Consider the following 22,561-nt stretch of genomic DNA (forward strand, 5'->3'; position numbering starts at 1 on the left):
TTCAATTCTATCTTACCTGGGATAGTAGGTGACATAGCTGCAACCCAGTAGCCCAGCTGAGGTGCAATGTAAGTCCAAGTCAACTGATTTCCCTCTTGTTGCACAAGGCCCAAACTACTCTTCAGCCATGTCCCTGTAAATAAACAGGTTGTAGGAAAGTGTTACAGATAGACCCGCACCTTTCTCTGCAAACAAGCAGAAATGCAAACAGTAGCTTAACCTATAATGTGCTGTAGGGGTTGCATGCATTGCTGTGAAGTGGGAGATGGTGCCTTTTTGTCACCAGCATCTCAGGGCTCCCACAAGCAATCATACCCATGGCCTTCTCAGCAGCTTTGTACACAGAAAACATTTAAGATTAAATCAAACATAAGGCTTCGAAAAGCATTAAAGAAAATAATTAGAATAATTAAATAACAGATTCCTGTTTGTGAAGGGTTCTCTTGAAGCTGATTATATGTAGACAGCCCACTTAAAAACTGTATTTAAAGAGACATCACTATCTTCCAGACCACACGTGAGTTCTGCACACCACCCCTCTACCAGCTCTGGCTGTCAGCTTCTGGAAGACTGAAGAAAATACTTCCTTGAAATGTTGTTTTTCTTATACAGAAAACAAGCTTATGAATGCTACTGCCAATAAATGCAAAATTAAGTTGCACCATCACTTTGATTCAGCAACGTCAGTCATTCAGAATATGCATACATCCAGGAATACTGATTGGTAATGGATGATGAGGTTTTAAAAACATGTTTCTCAGAGGAAATATAATAGATTTTTCAGAATTATCAAATGATCATTTCAAAATGAGTAAGACTGATGATTTTAAAGCTCTGTGTTTAAGTTACCAAAACTCTCAAACAGGCCAGATTGGCAATCTGTACTAGTTGAGAGCTCTTCTATTTGCAGAAGATGCATTTTGTTGCAAGAATTGGACTACAAAAAACCTCTACAACTGAATCAACTGTTTGCCTCAGGTTCTGTGGATGTACAAGAAAAAATTCACCTTTTTTTCTGATACATTAAATGTGTAGTACAGCTTGTAGACTGCTCCATCTTTCTTCTCTTTAAAAGAGCCACGGGATTGCTGTACCATGCATTATTGAGAATGAAATAATCAGATTACAGGTAACAGATACAGCTCAGGGGCTGAGTGAGCGGTTACTCCAGGCTGGCAGAGAAGTGAGTGGAGGGCAGGGAGATCAGCGCTGTTGGCCTGGATGCCCAGAGCAGCCGCGAGAAACCAGCCCAGCACCAAGCTGCATTTCCCGAAGCTGCAGCCCTGTCTTGGCAGCACCAGCGGGTGCCCCGACAGAGGGAATTCACTCACCACGGAGCTCCCTCACACACTTCGCAGCAAGTGCGGCTGATCTGCGCAGAGAGGGGACAAACCCCTCCGCACTTCTGCAGAGCAGCTCTGCATCTCTGTGCAAAGGGGGGACAGAACGCTGCATTTACCTTACTCAGCTTCCAACGCTCACTTGAGAGGCAAGTAACATCTTGTACTTATGAATCCCTTCCCTTTAAATAGTCTCATGCATCTAATTCCTGAAACGGTGCTTTTCATCAGACGTCACTCAGGAGTAAGCACGAGTGTTTGTGGATAAAAGTAATTTGTACACTTAGCAGTGAGTGCACAACACACAGAAGAGAAGCTGCTGCTGTTTTTTTCTTAATGCCACTGAGAACCTGATGATTCCTCTGTGTTTCTTTGATTATCCATCTGTTCAAATCCTGCACATATGAGAATGGCTTTTCTGAGTATTTATTTTCTCTCTACGACTGATTGCTCCTATGTAAGTACACCCTTAAAGTCCACCATCTCTGGTTAAATAATAAACCCATTGGAATACAGTGAAAGTTTGTTCAAAAAGACTCTGTATTTGAAACCAAACTGAATTTGTAGGCAACGGGGGTGAGGAATTACTGACATATTTTTCAGTTTTCCAAGTATCATTTCCAGTCTGTACAGGGTAGCAATAATCTGTTATTTCATGCAGAAAGTCACACAAGACAAACCATCTGGATTCGCAGTACCAAAAAGACTAAAACCTGTGTGCATAGATTTGCACTTTTGGGATCCATAACTATTATACCAGAACACCTTGATGCAGCTGTTAGTTTACTTCTTTTAGGGCAGCATTATCAAGAAGAACAGAAAGGAATTGTCCACAGCTATGTGTGAAGTTTCTGGAAAAACTAGGAAAAGTAGACCCATTTTCTCCTCCAAGACAGCCACTTGCCCTTCACGTTTTCTACCCATGCACTTTCGGGGAAAATGTCACACTAACAGCCCTGAACGACAAGGTGAAAAATAGCCCATAGGGTCAAACCCCAGTTTTATTTTGCGCCTAAAAGGCCATTTGGTAAGAAAACTCCTGTAAGCTTAAACTTCGCTTCCCCCCTCCATCCCCCACAAGGTCTGTGGAACAAATAATCTAGGCTGAAATATTGGGACTGAGAAAACTGCTGCTTCGGACAGTGAGCATATGCACCAAGCATCCAAATACATAACCAAGGGAAACAAAGCTTTAAGACTAAAAGAAATAAAAAAGTTCTGATTAAAGAAAAACAATGGAAGGACCTTCCATTTTACTTCCCATACTTCCTTAACTGCCTCTAAGCCCTTTAATTTCACACACAAACACATGCAAATGTAATTATAGCAAAGTTCATTATCATAGTTGTCTATATTTACAGTTATCTCCTTGAGCAGCAGCTATTATTGATTCCCTCACTAGGGGGAACTTGTGTCCAGCTTGCCTTATTCACATTACACTGCATTCTAACCAACACAATCCTCCTAATGCCTCTTTAAAAGCCTTTTGCTCAGTAATACTCTGCGTGCATAATGCAGCGATCAAGCAGCTGCAACAGAGGCTGCCCTCTTATCGCTGTGAGCAGAGCTCAGCTGCCACCCTGCCAAACAAGCAGCAGCAGAGATTGCTCGTATTTTAGCAACGAAAGGAATCCCTGGAAGCGAACAGCATAGCCTTCTCCACTAGGGCAGGCAGGTTTCATGCGTCTTCTGCTCATTTAGGGTACCCATTTTTGCTAACCACTGGATATGCTAGAGGAAATGTATTAGTCTGTATAACACTAGGGAAAAAAATAATTCCCTCTCTCTGTTATGGACAGTTAAGAGTTTCAAAACCATAGCATATTTATTCGATATTGGTCATCTTCAGACAAGAGTTATGAGGCTTTTGTTGACCCTGCTGTACACATTAGTATGTGATGACAGCTAGAAAAGAATTATGTTTAAATGGCACTGTTCCAAGCTTCTTCATCAGGGCAACGCCAAGTGCGGGTTCCTGGGACCCACAGGTGCACAATCTCATCAGCTGCCCTTTTTGATACCTTCCTGTTCCTTTCCTACTTTCCTTGCCTCTTATACTTCCACCATCTCTTGTCCACTAATAAAACAGAGCATCCCCTCACATGGTGAAATGAAGAGAATAAAGAACCACCTCCTTCACAACAGCGGCAGCAAAACAGGTTTGAGCGGAAACAGTTGAAACAAAGTCATGTACTGTTTCTTGTGTGATTGAATAGCCAAAAGCCAGCATAGTATTACTGGAGGGAACTGATGTGCCTTCAGTATTGTGCAAACCCATCGGGGTGTCTCCAGGTGTCTCATATTTCATCCTTTATAGTTTCTAATACCCTGTTCACTTTTCAACTATCATTAAAAAACAAGCAGCTTTCTTGTAGCTTCCTACATGCTGTAAAGACTAATGTTGGACTTTCTACCGAGCAAAACTCAATCGCGTAGTACTTACTAGCTATGCTCCTAGTGTTTCAAGAGTAAGCAAGAGTTCACTGCTGTGCAGCCTTGAGAATGAATTCCCTTATCCCATCCCAGATTCTTCCTTGCAGCAGGAAACAAGATGTTTTCCTGTTCTAAAAATGCAGCTAATTACCCTCACATACTTGCTCTTGTAAGCAAGGGAGGAGACTGAGGGGCAGTGAGTAAAGAACTTATTCCATTTTTCTGTCCTTGCCTATCCAGTAGCCTGTAAATGAAGTAATGGCAAGCAACATTTCTTCTTTTTCTGTGCAGGCAGGATTACAACTGCAGAAGAAAGCAGAAGATTTAAGAGCAAAGACAGGTCTTACCTCCCTGCATGGCCAAGTGTTATGATAATTTAATTCGTTATTCTCCAAATATCCTATAACATCTACTTCCTCCCCCCACCCATGTCAGCACAGTCAACTAGCTTCAGTGCTTATTAAGTTTTATACCTGATGTGCAATAATTGTTAAGTAAAAAGCAATATAGGATTATAAATAAAAAGCAGTACAAATAACAGGATGTAATGGAACTGATCATTTTTGTTCAAGAATGATTGTGTGGTTCCAAAGAAAACATGTCAATGCATCTCTGGAACAGAAACAGCAAGTTCAGTATAGTTTGTAAGCACTGCATGATTTGGGCCAATTTGCCATTAATTCTTAAAGAGTGTCTGGTGCTTCACGGAAAACTTCTATATATAGAGACATTCTTGCTTATAGATCATTTTTACATTTCTCTTCCTCCTTTTCCCCTATTACTGCTCAGTGGAGCCAACACGCTGATCCAGGATTCAAGTCTGGGGAGCTGTCTCCTGGCTCAAACTAATGGCAGGAGGAGAACAGAGAAGTTTCTTAACTCTTTCCTCACCAAAATTCTATTTAGTGTTACTGACTTCTTGGAATAAATGCTGTCACTAAATAAACTTCTTCTTAAAAAGCACATAAACCAGCTACCCAGCACTCTTCTGTATATGTACCTTAAAAGCAAGGGAAGAGAACTACCATCATTAACATTACAGAGAATATAAAAATGGTTGTACTTTAAAAGAGATACAAATCAAAAACCAACCAGATAAAGAAAGCTGAGCTCCATCTGGCTCCAAAAATAGCCAAATATCAGAGACAAGTTGAAGATTTCAGTGGAGCAGGAGAAGTAAATTCTTCTAGAGAGAAGAATCTTAATAAACTGCAGTAACTTCCATGCTGATGAAGGTGCTCATTTATCTCACACAGCTTTTAGGACTTGCCAACGGGGGCAAGAGGGGTTGTCATAAGTTAATTTAACAGCAAAAGGTTTGCAGACTAAATCTATGTTTAAACACACATTCTGCACTAAAAACGCCTTTCTGTAATTTAATTTAGTTTACTTCTAAATCAGATTGAAAAAAGGCACTTCCAGCAAGGAGCGTCCAGATGGGCAGCTATTGCAGACAAGGCATTATGGACGGAACAGCTATTTTAGGCTATTTCCCCGCACAATCAGGTCACTGCACGTATGGCCAGTCTGCCCAGCAAAGAGACGTCCCGTTATCTTCAAAGACACTAACTCTTCAATGTGACAGCTTGCTGGATCCACGCAGCACATATGGATCTGCTTCTGCAGTCTACATGCACGATGCCTCCAAATAAGACATTCCTTCCATATTTTAAAGTTAGACCTTATTATTTTAAACTAACCTGTAGTGAAATCCAGGGAATCGCATGCCTCTCTGCCTTCCATGTGTGTGACGGTGCAAGCTGATAGCCCCACGCTGCTCCAGCACAGGGCAAACTTGCCCCTGGCCGACATGAGGCAGGACTGAGCCTGCTCTAGAGGGCCACTTGCTCTGGAGAGACGTGTGTGGCTCCTGCTGAAGTCAAGAAGACCAACTCCCCTCTTGGTCGTGTCTGCTGGCCGCGAGGGGAGTTTGCAGGCTGGCACCCGGCACAGCACTTGGCTCTCTGGGAGGACGGATAATGCTGCTTCCTTCACGTTGAACTTTGCGATTTGACTGTTTCAGAGCTTTCCAGATCACTCCTGCTGCAGTGACTTCTGCTGACTTTGATTGTGTATTCTTCCTATCACTGATCGAAGCAGTTCTGGTAAATGACTGTCACAGGACTGTGCTAGAGCCAGAAGCTTCCCCTAGGGACAGTCATAAAGTCTAAATATTGCTAGTGTTCACATATATGGCAGCTATGGTGCGTTTTTTCCAGAAATTACTTTTACATGTGAGCTTTTTTTAGGAAACTCTTCCACTGATCAAATACTGTTTGCTTTTTGTTTTGTTTCTTTTAACAGATGATAGGATCATCCAATCCCACTCAAGCAAGGAATCAAAACTGTGCTATTTACAGCATGAATTATTTCCATCCAACAGATTTGACAAATAAGAGGATTTAATTAGCCAGAGAGCAAATTAAGCATAATCCCATTATATGAATTTGTTTTTATTCACAAGATTATCTTCCCTGGACAAAAGAGTTTTGGAAAGTAAAGAAAGATACTTTTAACCATACTACTTAATAGCATAGATGTTTTCAATAAATATTCCTTAATAGTCTCTTTTCTTTCCGCATGGATCTCTTCTGTGATGTCTACAATGTCTTGTAAAATTGCCCTGCTTAGGCAGAGATTCACAGCTAAATGGTGATATACACATCAAAAGGAATGAGGAAGGTTGTTATCAGACAGTGTGGGACAGCAAAGGATATTCAAAACACATAAACACTGTTTCTAGAAGTAATTGATCTAGACAGTTCAAAAGACAATGTTATGGAGAGTTAATCAAGGGCAAGTTTGTGAAAATAACTTCCTAAACCATGTTCTGACATACATAAGTAGTAGCTTTTCATTTTACGAGTGGAAAGCTGCTTATCAGATTTCTTCTTCCAACCAAAAATCACCTCTAATCTGCATCAGCATCTGAAGTTTTACTACAAAAGGATGGGCTTTTGGTTTTACTTTTGTTCATTTTCTAAAAAGCTAAAAGCCACTGAAATTAGAAGTTGAAAAATTCCTTTTTTAATATTGGTAGAGATTACTTGCCTCCTCCCCCAATACACATGGGTTTAAACATTCATAGTATTTAAGTTAATATTACAATTTTGGTTTTGGAGTTGCTAGGCAACATCAAAAAATACATGTCCCTGTCCTGAGCTCATACCTTCATTATTCTTCCACTCATAGAATTTGTTGCACAAGCCTTCCAGGGCTAAATCCTGCTACTGTTCTAGCAGCACCACCACTATTTGGTGTACTATAAGCAAAACACACGCTTTTAACACGATACCTTGAAGATTTCTGCAAGGAAATCTAATGGTTTAATTTATTACTAGTGTCTGAGAAGTTCTGTAGTTTTTGCTATATCTCCCCATTTTTTCTCTTAAATCATCTGTCAAGTATTTAACAAAAGAACATGTGAGTTTTCATTATTTAAAAATGTGGTTATGCCTGGGCAGAAGGCAGGGTACATTGTACAGAGAACTGCTTACATTGCTTTGGTCCCCTCAGCATTTCTTTCCAGAAAGAAACAGAACAGACTTATTAAAGAAAATGACTTCCATATGTAATTACTGGTTAGTAATTATATTTCAGAAGGGAAAGCTCGGTTATGCTTGCCGGACCACCATCCCTGGTTACTGGTGTACATGACAGATACTACTTTTAATATTCATTTCATCACATTAAGTCAGACAAAATTATTAGAACAAGTAATAAATAAAAGCATGACACAATTCAAAACACTGCATGCCTTTTCCTTCATTTGGCCTCACACCACACTCATGTTCAGTTTCTATTTTTCAATCCTTGAAGTGGAAGGAGACTCATATTGAGATTTGATCTACCATCCCAAGGCCATGGAGGAAGGTTGCCCCAGGTCCCCCTCAGCTTCTTCAGCTGCACCCAGACACTTCACACTCCTGCTCTATGCACTCCTGCCTGTATTGCCACCAATCTCCAAGTCCTCTCCAACTCAAGCAGCTGTACAAAAGCAATAATAGTATTTTCTCCACTACTTGAATTTTGACTTCTACCTCTTCTCACCTTCTACTGCACGGCTTCTGTAGGTGGAGCTACAGGCCTGTCTACATGACACAGTTTATAGTCTGTTATTCAAACCTGCTCCCAGAAGCCATGCTATTTGTTCACAGTTTTATTTCCTTGACTACATAGTAGGGGGTTATTTGCATGTATCACTACACTTTGGCACCAACCCAGTTCCTTCAACGTTCTCTTAAGCTCCACCATCATGCCATACCATGTCTGCTTTGCCACAAATGCAACTCAAATGGTGTATGAGGTGGAGAGGATCAAACAATCCATTCATATCACTTTCACATGTGTAAGCCACAACAGTGATTTTAAAAACAATGTACATATTGACAAACAAGCACAATTGCCTCATGTGATCCACTACACCTCTCCAGAGGAATCACGATAGTGAGAACATACCTCAGTGAGCCACACTGTGAAGCATCGGAGGAAGAGCTTCTGTTCCTTTCAGTGCTGAGGTCTGTCTACTATTGTGCAATTATATCTGCACCTATTATGTAGACACCATACATGGCAAAAAGCTGAGTTTGGTAACTGCCATTTCTATGGCAACACGCAAAATCTGAAATTCTTTGAGAGCAGTTAGTTAAAAATCTGTATTCCTCAGTGTAATTAGTATTTAAGAATAATTTAACCTTCACAGCTGAGATAAAAAAGAAGTCAAAATCAAATTGTCAAGGAACTTGTAAGCTATAGAAATAGTGTAACTATGAACTTTGTGGAGACTTGGTTTTCTCCTTGAAATTTGCAAAGAAATCTCTATATTACCAGTGAATCTGATCTAGGATCAACTGTTCCAGATCTGATTACATTAAATTCAAACTTTTGGGGGCAGGGAATGTATTTGCCTGAACACGTCCATTTGTCACGTGTAGAAAACAGAGTAAAAACCCACAGAGGAGTAAGTGTGTGAAATCCCAGGCCATGTGTGCAGCTGCACGTAGTCCACGGGCAGGCCCTCTATCCAAGTTCAGAGGCATGTACTCATATCTAGTCTCAGATCAAGCAACAAAATGCAGAAGTTTTTGTTAAATGATTCTTTTCTGTCTGTTATGTAGTGTGTGAATGAACAGAATTCACAACGATAAAGAATATGTTTTATTTTTAAACTATGAAAATAAAAGTCAATCTTTTCTTCAGGCAGCTTATCATTGCTACTACATGGAAGTTTAAATCACAGACTTTTTTTCAAATCATCGTATTTATAAATAATTTGAACTAAACAGGTAGATGTACAGTACCGCGCTTACATTTTCTGCCTGACAGTAGCTGTCACTTTCTCCCTATAAACACTACAAACAAAATCAAGCATCATTTCACCTCCATGAAACACAGCAAAACGATTCTGCAGTCAAGTTTAAGTAGACACTGATACTGTTTGTAGTAAGTATATCCTCATTACTTCTTTTGAGCACAGAAAAAATTATCTTCATTTTGCTGAGGAAGGAATATCAGGAAATTCTGACTCTACAAAAGTCAATGGAACTTTTACCACTGAAGGCAGCATGTCACTCAGAAAAAGTAAGCACCAGACTTTCAAACGTATTTAGAAAGCTATTATACCATTAAACGCAGTCACAAAGCACTGAACAAGCACAGCAGAGTGTAAATAAAAGTATTGTGCTTGATAAAGCTATAAAAAGAGTTCCCAAGATACTCATATTCTGCCATCACTTAACATTAATACATAGCTGAGATTTTAGGCACTGGGGAAACATTCTCCTGTGCAAAGAAGTTAGTAATTTAAAGACAACAAGGTCATGTCAAACGTGTACACTAAGTGTTCAATGGGGAGGAAGAACTGAGAAACAGTACTCTGAACTTCATTTACACATAGTGCACAAGAAATAACACATTTTAAGGAGGAGGAGCAAAAGGGTGAAGGTTTAACCCCATCCTTCCACACTCCACTGCCACACAAGGTTGAAAACAGTGTTGAAAATATTTTCCTATTATTTGGTAGGATTAATAAACTTGCAGACGCATCAATATTGTCACTGAAAAATAAATTCCATTTCCATATTATGCATTCTGGAATATTTGGTAATATTTTAAAGTCCTTCATACAACTCTAGATGTGGATCTAGAGGTTTTGGTGCAACATAATGCCCTCCATAGCATGTGGGCTGAAACTGAGGTCTTAAAATGGAGAACGCTCCTCTTGCAGTTTTGCTCACTGACTCCAATGAAAAACAGACACCTTAACATCAAGCATAAACCATTTGAATGGGGGCTGAGGAGAACACAGCTGAGCAAGTGCTGTGTTATTCAGACCAGCTGGCGAGAGCTGGAAATGATACAGGAGGTACAAAAAGTTTCCTTTCTACTGGGATCTGTAGTGTTCATTTCTGACTGAAGAGGACGAGGCTAGAAAGAAATCTTGGACAGAAATTTGGTGTCTGAGAATAGAGAGATAAATTGTATTGCTGTAAATCCTACTGACATCAAGGCAAATATACAGGGAGGAAGTCATGATCCCAACCATCTGTTTATGGATAAAGTTTTTCAGCCCCTTCAGGTTTTGACAAAAACAAGGCAGCAGCTGGGAAAAAGAAAAGCCAACAACCCAGAAACCCCCCCCGAGCAATCCTGAGTATGAAAATAAGAATCTATATCTCTTTATGTTCAAACCTTTAAGTGTGTACTATGAAATAAAACCACTCTTCCACAGTAGTGTGAAACACAAGATATGGGTGCGTCAATAGCACAGAATGGTTAAAAGTTGCATTTTAATGTATACATCTCCATAACATCAATGCATCTGTGCTTATTATCACCAACACTAAGAAATGCTGCAGAGAAAGGTACTGGAGTGCATCTCCAACACAAGAACAAGGTTGGACGTATCTGTTTATCCTAAAACTTCTCCAGGGCATAGTTGCCTTTCATTTTATTAATTATTCAAAAAGGCATTACTGCTTTAATGTGCTTACTGTGCACGCAAGGTGGTAAGTTAGTTTTGCAATGAAAAATCTCATTTGGAACAGTATGAAATAAATATGGCAGATGATGTCAGCCTGCTTCTTCTGGCTGGCTGCTTCATCGGTGCCACTGGAACCCCCCCCAGCCTTCAGCAGACTCTGCTGCTTCTCCCCCTTCTCTCCCCAGTTCTCTCAGGAGGACAGAAACTGGTAATGAAAATATAGATTGTTTATGGTAAACATCCTAAAAAGCCATTAATTATATTCGGCCACGATAATATGCAAATACGCATAATTTCTGTAGAAACTATGAAAATCTCTGCACTTCCAATCAGATGCCACTGGGTTTATATTAGTGCATCATGAGCTCAGCAAAATGTATGAGATTCTAAGGATTAAAACATATTTCTAGTATGCCTGTCCCTTCTCCGCTTCCTCCCCTAAAAGTGAGAAGTATTTCTGCTTTTTAGAGCAGAAATTATACTTCATGCAGTAATGATGACAACCACATGGATTCTAAACAAAAACAATGACTTGCATGAACAAGCGCCCACTGTACTGCTAACACGCTGGAGAGAAGTGCTGCATTATTGTCTGGTAATACAGTTTTCCATCTCTGGCATTTACTCAATTTTCAGATACAAGTGTGAAAATTCAAGCCACTGAAGATTTATTAAGAAGAAACCGCAACAAAACTAGCACCAAAAAAAGCAGCTCCTGAAATGAAAGACGAAATCAGAATAATGAGGTTAGAGGTCCCGTCCTGAGAAGACATAGATCTGGCAGGGCAAATGGGTTACAAGAACTTGTTTGCCAGTTTAGGATCTCTCCAGCATGGAGCCACTCCAGTCATCATCCATCCTCCTCCCTTCACAGTGCAAGCACCACAGGAATGGGGAATGACAGGGTACCACCACGCTCATGCTACATATGGCCAGTTTGACGGCCCTTAGGGTGCTAATGTGGCTCATGCAAGATAAGAGTGGTTGCTCCACTTATTAGATTAGGCTACTCCAATTTAAATTGGTTGGGATGTGGCCAAAATTTTCCTAGAATTGGCATGCTGCAGTCAGGGTTTAAATGCATCTTTGTTCGACATCTTCGGCTGCACAGAAAGATGCTTACTTCAGCTGAAGTGTGAGCTAGAGCCTGAACTTAACATCTTCAATACCTTCCTCTCCATGACTCGTAAAGCTAAGTGGCTTGACAAAACCCCTTTTTGTTTAGTGGTCCTCATGTCTTCCCCTCCCAACAACACACGTGCTCCAGCAGCTTGTAGTGAAGCAAACAAGGCTCAACTTGTCTCAAGCTTGGGAGCCCCAAGCCTGCAAAACTAAGTTAACCAATCCTTATCGATCTACACTAACATGTACTGCACACAATACGGTAGCTAGCTCTTTACATGCAATAGTAGAAACCATATTCCATAGTAAGAGAGAGTTTTTGTGGCCTCACCACAGGGGCACGGAAATTTGGCCAGAAATGAAAAAGCTCCATACTCAAAATCAGAAGCATTTCACTAGTGGTAACTAGCGATGAGGCGGGCTACAGCTGCACCACCGCTGACAGGAGGGGCTGGGGATGGACTGCTTCTTGTGGAGAAAGTAAACCTGAGTCAGTCTTCCCCATCTCTTTTTGAACAACGGAAAACAAAATAGTTTCTAGAATCACAAATCAAGACCAGTTTCAGGAAGAACGTAGGGAAACTTACTACCAGGGTATCACAAGAAAAGTGTCATTTCCACACTTAAGGGAAGCCCCAAATCCATCCATTGTGCTCTTTTTCTATTGTTCAATTTTGTATCGTATTCCAATTTATTCTTCATTAAATCCTACTGCTTTACTCTCTAGTACAGCCACCTTCTGACAAAAGATTTATAGGCAAGCTGTTTGAAAATACATCACCTTTTTCGGCAAACAGAGGCAGGAAGGAAGCAAAATTGTCATTTCCTCCTTTACCTCTCTCTTCCCCCCTCCCCTCCCTTCCTCCAGCACGCTGGTTTCACGCTGGTTGCTTTGTCTATACAGATGCACATTTCTGCCTCCCTTTTCTGCCTCTCTTCCTCACAGCATCTACCTTCCTCACCTTCCATTCTTCTTTTCACACCTATTTTCCTTAACAACCTTCTAATACATACTTCAGAGGGCACAGTGCAATAACTGAAGGGGAATCACCAGAACAAGACTTATGCACACCTTAATCCTTTACACTTTGGAGGTGTAAAGAAGGCCAGCATACAGTATACCAGCTAGCAATGAAAAAACAAACCAAAACAAAAATAGAGAGCCTGAACCACATATTTCTGGAAAAATTCCTGTTCACAATAGCAAACATTATCCTGAAATGTAAAAATCAGAGTGCATTTTGCAGCTAAATTGATTAGTCATTCTGTCCTTTCAAAATATTTCATGAATTCTGCTTGTTTCTTTACTTTAAAAAAAAATAATTTACATTAATTTTCCTTCTTGATGGTATTAGTCAATCTCAAAGTGATTTACAAAGAAGCCAGTATTACGTTTCCTATCTGACAGGCAGGAAACTGAGCTAGAGACAGGAGAGAGACCAAAGGTCAGACAGCTGGCTGCTGGCAAAGATAAGGCGAGTTTCTATTTCTCCAGACTCCCAGTTCAATGTTGAAGTGAATATATCTCTCTGCTTCTCTGTCTGTGGGCAAAATCAAGTCCTCTCAAGACAGTTTTGACATAAAATATTTAATAATTGCAAAATGGTACATTTACAAAATAATTTTCTCTAGAAGTCGCACATAATGCTACTCAAGTATATTTGCATATATACCATGTATTACTTGATCAATAAAACTCAGCCTTCTCTCCTTTTAGACAGAAAACAGATTTCTGTACACTCCAGTGAAGACCTCACTATATTAACATAATCAATGCAGTGAGATATTAGTTTCAGACAAACGAAGCCATCTCAGGAATCACAACGACATGTTACCTACCAAATTTTTGGTCAAACCTCCAGGCTGGAACATGTGCATTGTGCTTCAAGTTGCTGTTTGCTGGCAGAGGCACTGTTACATAGATGGGGCCATTCACGGGGATTGGAGTCCCATCGCTGTTGAGGAGATGAACACTGACTGCAGTGACGGGGGTGAGGTCGTACTTGGTGCTGTTTCCTACCGAGAGAACAAATTAACATTGAGACAATGACACAGTTTCCCAGAATTTAAGGTACAACCATGTGGTTCAACAGCACAGTACTGCACCAACATATTTCTCAAGGGATGGTAGTAGTAATCCTCCCTGCCTTACAAAATTCACAACAGGAAAGGTACACATGCTTCTGTATTTTTCACTTAATTTTGGAAGGAAAAAGAGACAAAACTCCTCAGAATTTTAAATTCTTTGGATTTTGCAAGAGGTGCCAAACTGAAGACATGGAAAATAACCAGAAGTAACTTTGCACGTGGCTTGTTTGCTACAGCATCTATTCTGATGCACATTTTCCCCAGGTTTCAAGGCGAGTGTCACTGTTGCACAGCTGACATGCAAGTGACACACATGCTGGTTTGATCTACTGAGGGGCAGAAGCGTTTCTTCCAGAGGGATTTAAGTTGTGAGAAAACTGGCACTCTGAAGATGGCGATATAACAGAACTGCAAAGCTAACTGAAAGAAAAAAACAGAAAAATAAGGTTTGGAAGTTCAGCTACGGCGCAGGAGAAGGTTGCCAGCCTAACCAAGCATTTGTATATTATCGGCTCCAGTGGTGCACAATATCAACCCCTTACAGCCTTAGAGGAGGGAATTGGTGGGGGAAGAGTTGTTCCTTTATTCCTGATGGTTCAATTCACTGCTTCTGCCATTTCTGTCAGAGTGATGCTTGTCCTCAGGTCACTGGACTTGGGCTATTAAGTTTCTCAGGCTGGTATCAGAGAAATAAATTCCTGCTACTAAGTATCTTAACCTGATCACATTTTGGCATATATAAATTCCTAATGACGAAAGGTATACCTTCAGATTTTAGAAACATTTAGATTAATATCAAGGATTAAATTGTTTCATATTTTACTCATTTTTACAGATGCTAGACAGATATGCTTTAGCAAGACAATAATGAAAGAAAATTCAAAACTTTCAATAGCTGAGATTTTAGCCCCAGAAAAAGCATTCTGATGGTGAAACACTGTTTGCATCTTTTTTACTTAAGATGCACTAACACTTTGCTCAGTACTGGGCTGAGCAAGTTATATTAGAAGATGAAGAAATTTCTGAAATACACTGATGTCTGGCAAGAAGAAATAATCCGTTTGCCACCTTGCACAGTATGCAAATGCTCATTAAAATGGTAAGTTTTTCTCTTTTCTGTTGTGAAGGTAAATTAAAATCAATGCTTATGAAACTCTCACATGCTATAAAACTGATAAGCACATGCACAGATTAGATGGGAATGGACTTGAATAAATGTCAGCTTTCATTTATTTCTTGTCATTTTTGACATCAGGTGACCTGTAAAGAGCTCTAAACATAGTCAGAGGAAAATCCACCGTGACTCAGACTTCATTCTTTTTTAAAAAAGAAAGAAACAGCCTACAAAACCAGCAGGAGTAAATGGTTATTAGCCAGCTTGGTCCATTGCTGCAGATGATGGAAAGTTTTGTTTAGTTTGATTAAAAGGACAAGATTTTGTGAAACCATTCTACTGGTCTCCAATTGGTGATTAACAGAAACAATAAGCTAACACTTTATGGGCTTGTCAGTACTTGCAGCTAAATTATTTGATTTTTTAATGTTTGGACCATGCTGATTCATGGAATGAATTTTCACTGCTCCATATTACTTCTTCAGCTGTAGTTGGGATTTTGTGAAAACAGCTGAACTCACAGAGTTTTAGTTAAAGCAACTGTAAAGTCACTCTGGACAAATACTCGCCAGTGACCTGAGCTGACTGAAACAAATGGGAGGACCTCTCCAAAACTGCACAGGCATGTAAATACACTGCAAAAGAACAGAGAAGTAACTGGGCGGGAGGAGAGGTAGGAGACAGAAGTGGCAGTGTTCAGGAACATGCCAACATTTCCCATTCAAATTAATGCAAAGGTTTCTTTTAGAATTCTAAAATTTGTATACAGTTTTCTTTTTTTCTCTTGAGAATAGAAACATTTTAAAAATCCCCAGAAGGTGGTGATCTCATTTTTTTACTCCTTCAAAAATGTTTCAGGTGAAATCTTCACTGAGACGCTTGGAGACGAAGAAAATGAAGTCAAGACGAGTTTCATGTTCCCACAGCAGGAAAATCTTTTACTGAAAACAGAAGACATTTCACCTATCCTATAGTGCATATACAAATATATTGTATTTGTAGTCTGCATTATACCATACTGAATACTACAGTATTCAGAAAACAAGGCTCTTGTCAGTCTTTTAAACCCTATTTCTTTGCCTGTTGTTTTGGTCTTTTATAACATACTTCTACCTGAAGACAAATTACAGTCAAATCCAGGGCCCCCATGCTCAAGTAGAAAAGTTTCCACCTTGTAAGCAGACAGAAGACTGAAAAACTAAGAGTGCATTCATCTGTTTTGTAGGACGTAAAACAGGAGAAAGATAATGTCCTGGCTGAGTAGTTCCCATGAGAAGTGATCATCTGAAATCTTGGCAAGACCTGTTTTCACTAAATAACTGCAAGGGTGGGAATCTGGGTTGCAGAGTATTAAGGAAAGATTTGGGAGAGAGGAATCCCACACACAACGTCAACAGTTTGTTCAGTGAGTTTACAGATAAAAAGAAAGGAGATGAGGAAGTAGACAGATGAGTGAGATCAAGTGCGTTCCTTTGTTTTAAAAAAGATAAGGAGATATTTGATCATGTCTGAGTATGAAGATCCAGAGAAAAGTGAAGGTTGAAGATGGAAATAGGGAAATGACAAAGAGAATGAGATAGGATGAGATGTATTCACTGGAGCAGGCAGAGGGATTGAGTAAGGTAGCAGACACATTTCTAATTGCAATAGAAAAGGAGATATTCAGATTTGTACAAAGGGAAGGGGAAGCTTATTTTGCCTTTTTTTTTTCCAAAAGGAAAAGCTAACGAGCTCAGTACATACTGTTTCTACACAAGGTCTAGCACTGAAGGTCATCTAAATCAACACATCACAAGTAAATGCATCCCAAGAAACAGCATGGAGGGACCTCCTGGGGATATATAGCTGCTTCACAGCAGGCTGAGCTACACCTATGCCATCCCCACAGGGGATTGTCTCTGTCAAACACCCTGAAGCAGTTGATTCTACAGCTTAAACTATCCTCACCATAGCAAAGTTTTCCTGATCACTAGACTGAATCTCTCTTGCACTGCAACTCCACTGCTTGCTTTCTAACCCAATATGGACACAGTGGAAGCATTATTCTCCTTTTCACACCAGCATTTTAAGTATGTGAAGATTTCTGTGCCAAATTCTTCTATTTTTCATCTAGCCTACACAACATCAATTATTTCAAACAAGGGTAAATGAGAAGCGGAATAAGGGTAACAGGCAGTTGCAGCCATAAAAATGTATTACAGCTTTGAATTTAGCAGTGTTTTTACTTCAAATTTTCATTGTTTTCCATTTGGTGCTAGATGAATTTGCACCTTTTTGGCTGAAGCTAGATTCAAAAGTATTAGCAAACCATAGAAACAATTCTCAGTTGAAAAAACAGAGTATTAAATCCTTGATATGCAGGCATTTTATTTATTCTTGAAAAACATTTGAACAAGAATTCTATAGCATCCTTTAGTTTAACTATTTTTTTTGTCCCTTCATGTTAAATCTCCATTCTTGTATGTGTATGTGCGACACATTTGGAGACTTAGCTCTAAACTACAAGTATAACAAACTTTTCTGATCTCCCAAGGCCAAAGAGTCTTCACTTTTGCTGTTCAGTGGCCCCTTTTAAAGGCCAGCGGACCCTGCTCTCTTGCTTATTGGAACAGCATTTTGGGAGGGCAGTTGAACCTATCATGTCACCAAATGTCAAAGTTTGCTAGAATGGAGAATGGAAAAAAAATTATATGGTCAAAAGTCGAGCCCTGGACCAATACGAAATCAGAGCAAAACCAAACCAGTGGGTTACCTGTTCCATTTCCATCTAATCCCTGTAAATAAGGAAAACTGTCCACTTCCCAGGGTGAACTGGCTGCAGTCAGATACGCTGTCAAATCACTGTAGCTCGTGTTCTCTGGTAACTTCACAGATCTTCTCTGAAAGTGAACTTGTGGCTGAGTCCGTGCACCTAAAAAAATCAAAAGTAACCATATATTCAAGGAGGGCAGAATATTTAGGTGTTCATATTGATGGAAACACATTTACAGGTTTTTTTCATTGTAAATTGCAATAGCTTGAGAAGGACAGAGGGATCAGAAGGATATTATGAAAGAGGTGGAAAACCAGTATTTTTACATTTATTTTGCAGCTGCCATTATTTTTCCACAAGCATCACAGAGCAAAACTGTGAAGGCATCTAATGTCAGAAGCTTTTATGACTATGTTATTTCCCCAGATCACCTCCAATTTAATTACATGTTTCTTTTAATGAATATAACTGAAACTAAACCTGAATTCAGAGGTAGGGCTTAGAAAACCATCCAGTTCACCATATTTGTTTGAATTTTGTTTCTCCTGAAATAGCAAGATAAATGTAGTTTGTACTCTTTAAAGTGATTTTCTAAGAGACAATTCTACCCAATTAACTTGTGTAATTTCTGCATTAAATTTTTACAAAGCTTTGGCCATGTTAACCGTCTCTTGCACTGAGGTAATAGTCACCTTTTATTTAAGTCACTGGATAAAAAGATCTACTTGACAAAGCTTGGGTGAAAAGAGTTTCCATATTTTCCCACACAAACAACAAATCTAAACAGGACCAGATTACTTGGCATGTAAGATTTTTTTCTCTTTTCCTCTGTGTTGTACAGTTTTAGTCGTTTTTTTTTTCCAAGATCACTAGGTGTTAACTGAAGGTTCTTTGCTGCACCATGATTTAAGACTGCTTCATGTGCTATGGCATTTCATGTCTCATTTAAATCCCAGTTTATTAAGTCAAAGAGTTTTTTCTGAATGGATGCTCACCATTAATACTGTTTATCAACACACAGCAAGACTCCATCTGCAAGTTTGTGTGTGCAACATGCAAATGAATTTTTAAATCAAAAGCTATTGTATTTGCCAGAGCTCACTTTGAACACTCACAGAACACTCTCCACACAGCACAAAATCAAGAGGCTTTTTTTCTGAATTGACATTTGACTATGCGGTTCAAAGATGTCAAAACAATTTTGCTTCTTTTGCTCTGTTAGTCTCTGGCAGCACTTTTAGGTTACATGTAATTCACTGCGAGAAAGATTAAAGAGCTCAACTCACAGCTCCTAAGCTTTATAACTACCAATGTCATTAACCAGAGGGCTGGATTTTTTTCTGGCACTATTTTCTAGCAGGAGCTCTAGCTATGAGAAAATAGAAAACTCCACAGAACAAACTTTGTATTAGCCAACAAAAATTGCTATGTAGGCGTGCAAGTATCTCCAAAGAGCTGATCGTTGTTTAGGTGTGAAGAAAGAGCTATAAAACCACTTTTCTTCTTCTAATTTCTGAATAATTTAAGTTCTTAGAGCAGGCTATCAAGACCGGCAGTATCCTGAAGTGTTTAAGATAGCCATTAAATACCCATGTGAAACAGCAAGAAATCTCCCTTACCCAGTTTTCTACTCTTAAATGGAAAACATAAAAGACTAAATAAATTGACTGCAAGGAACCTGAGGAAGACTTATCTCCCAAGTGCTCTGCAGTACCGTAGCAGTTTGGTGTACCTCAGGGACAGATCTGCTGGGCAGGCTCCTACAGCCCGTAGGGACCAGTATCCACAGTAACAACACAGGAAAAAAAAAAAGCCAAAAAACCACAACAAAGAAAGCAGCATTAGGCTTATCACTAACAGTACAATGTAAAATCATAGATTTTTTTGCTGTCTAAAGTCTAGTTAAGGTGAATTATTCAAGAACCAGTATTATACTTCTGAAGGTCAAAACTAATTAAGCATTGAAAACAAAGTAACTGTTGTTGAGCCTTAACACAGTAGTTTATGGGAAGGCTCTGAGGTTTTCTATAATAAAATGGTTGTTTTGTAGCACTGGCAGAGCCATGAGTTGCACAGCTTTAACCAGATAGGGGAGACCCAGAAAGCCAACCTTGCTTTCTTGAATCCTGCAGGCAGCACCAAGTGTTCCTATGGCTGAGCCCCAAACCTGGCAGGAACCTGTGCAGCAATCGACTTGGATGCAAGTTTAAATACAATAAATCAGTGCAGAGGAGTTAATTCACATCCTAGATTAACAAACTCCTTGATACTGATGTTCACCTGAAACCTGCCACTGCGTCTGACTCTCCCTCTCAACTCCTCAGGTGGGTGTCCCCAAGCACACCAGGACACTTCAAAGGGGCAGAAGATTGGAAGCTACCAGTGAAAGGCTCATGATGGAGGCAGTTACCAATGCTTTCGCCTTCTCCCACCACCTTGCTTAGAAGATAATCCAATGTACTCCTTTAGCAGAGGTCATGGAGCATTTCTGGGCTTATATTTGGGAATAGACTTACTAAGGGAATTGGAAGTGGTAAAATGCAGAGCAAGACTTTTGCTGGCCAGACTCTTAAGAGTATTTTTCAAGTCAACACTTGTTGCTGGGAGTAGATGATTATTATTTCGTCTATTATTGAAGATATCCAATTTTGACTTACAAAAAACAAATAAAACCCAAACATGTTCAAGTATAAAACTGGCATGTGAGCTCTCTCCACTTGGTGAGTGCCATGAGTGGAAAGACTTCTGAGCACTGATCCTATAACCTCTAAACACCCCCTTGTCAACACACCAGCCATGATTCAAATGCTGTCAGCTCCAGTGTGCCAGTGTACACCTGAAGATGTAACCATCTCAAGGAGTTCCTGTAAGGCATCTCCTGCCATGCTGGATGTGTGACATGTGGCACCACATCAGTGTTTCAGCTTCAGCCTACAAAGTAATATCTGAAGTACAATCGATTCATGCTCTGATTGCTCATGTTAGAGGCAGAGAGCAGGTACCCATCCAGCTCCCATTCACCGAACACTGGAGTTCTGCTTGTCACTGTGCCGGTATTAAAGAAATTAAATGACCCAGTGGCTGGCAAGCTCCATCCCTCCCAATTACTGACAGAGTGTAGCGGCGGATTATAATGCCATCAGGAAAATGAATCTGGCTGCATCAACTCAGACAAACTTCTCAATTGCCTAAGTCATCGCTTGCTTGATTAATTATTCCAAAGCAACTGGTATCTGATCGTAGAAAACAGGCCTTTCTTTCCCTTTAACTGGTGCTTCAGACACCAGTGTTCCCAGGCTGACCCTAGTATAATGAGGCCTGTTTTGCTCTTGTTTTTGCACTAAGGTAACTCCTGATCAGCTCTTTTGAAGCAGCTCGAAGTTAGTGGGAAATAAATTGGAGAAGTAACAGAGAAAAACTAGGTCACAGGGATTTTGGATGGAAACTAGAGAGGCTCCATTCAAACGCTGGTACAATGTCTAGGCTGTCTTTCATTTAGGTTTCACCACAAGAGAATTCCCAAGTAACGGGTGTGGGCTGGTCCCATAAAATAGTTTTTACTGTGCAAGACTGAGAGTTCAAATTCCAACTGTTAGAATACTATGGGTACCATTTTCTTCCTTTATCCTCTCTCTCTGCTATACCAGCAGAAGCAGTTATATTATTATAATTTAAATATATTTGGAACACCCTGGATCAATTCACTGAGGGGAGCAAGATTATGTAGAAAATATTTATGAGTGTTATTCACCTGTTAAATATTCCTCTAGCCCTTTAACATCCCCTGTTGTTTTGTTTGTTTGTTTGTTTTGTTTTTTTAAGAAAGGAAGCTTTAAACATGGAAAGATTGTTCTTTTAAAGTTAATCGCATAATACTAGCACATTTGCATAAGAATAAGAGTATTTCATATACCGTGCTCATAGAATGCTGTTGCTAAACAACATTTCATGTTTCATCTAATGGAATCCCTTGTGGTTTAACACAGTCCACCGTCCATCTAATTTATCCCATTAGATAATGTCAGCCCTCAAATTGCGTAATATACGTCCAGCAGCTGTGCTGTTCTCCAGCTCCTTCTGAGCGTTCCATCAGCTACCTAATTTGTTTAGTGCTTTTTCAGCTTCAGTCATATCTAGAGCTATCATTAATGAAAAGCCTATTGTGGATGAATGGTTTCTAACCATAAAAAAAAAAAAAGATGGCAGGAAGGCATAATTGTATTATATTGCCTCAGATAAAACAAGGTTATTGTAGAATCTCATTCATGGTAGTATTCCTCTGTTTATTTAAACTCTGGTAGAGTTTAAAATGATGGCAATGATTATACACATGAATAAGACACAGTTTATGCACAATAAGAGTGCTCACAGGAAGGATGTCCCCTTGTTTTGGCTCATAACGGTATCTTCAAAGACTTCTGTTCTTTTGTTAACATACTTACTTACCTCAGCTATCACATCAATTTGCTAAGTTAAGTTGATCCCTAGGTCAGATGAACGTTTTATTCTTTACTGTGCAATTCAGAAAATACAGTGTTCAGCTGATTGATACTGTAGTTACTTTAACTTCTGTGTTTGGCCTTATGAAAAGGTGATTCAAACTTTATTCTTCTAATACAGTGGGTTTCATCCTTTAGCATTTGGTTTGTAGGCAGTCTGATAAGGGATCCACGGGAAGTAATTGAGAAAAGCAAGTTTGTATATGGTATACAACAGAGCAGATATGAGAT

The 22,561-nt window shown here is 39.6% G+C and overlaps 1 protein-coding gene across 1 annotated transcript in view; it reads right to left on the bottom strand.

Annotated features, from left to right (window-relative positions):
* Positions 1-22,561, bottom strand: part of FAM171A1 (family with sequence similarity 171 member A1) — a gene marked incomplete at its 5' end in the record, with an annotated part of 87,541 nt that overhangs the window by 5,004 nt on the left and 59,976 nt on the right. Inside the window, 3 exons of the mRNA XM_080340253.1 lie at positions 17-133; positions 13,717-13,893; positions 17,832-17,990. Of these exons, the coding sequence (XP_080196379.1) occupies positions 17-133; positions 13,717-13,893; positions 17,832-17,990 (453 nt within the window). The remainder of the gene's footprint in view (positions 1-16; positions 134-13,716; positions 13,894-17,831; positions 17,991-22,561) is intronic.

The sequence above is a fragment of the Nesoenas mayeri genome (assembly GCF_963082525.1).
Source record: "Nesoenas mayeri genome assembly, chromosome: 2".
Lineage (NCBI taxonomy): Eukaryota > Metazoa > Chordata > Aves > Columbiformes > Columbidae > Nesoenas > Nesoenas mayeri.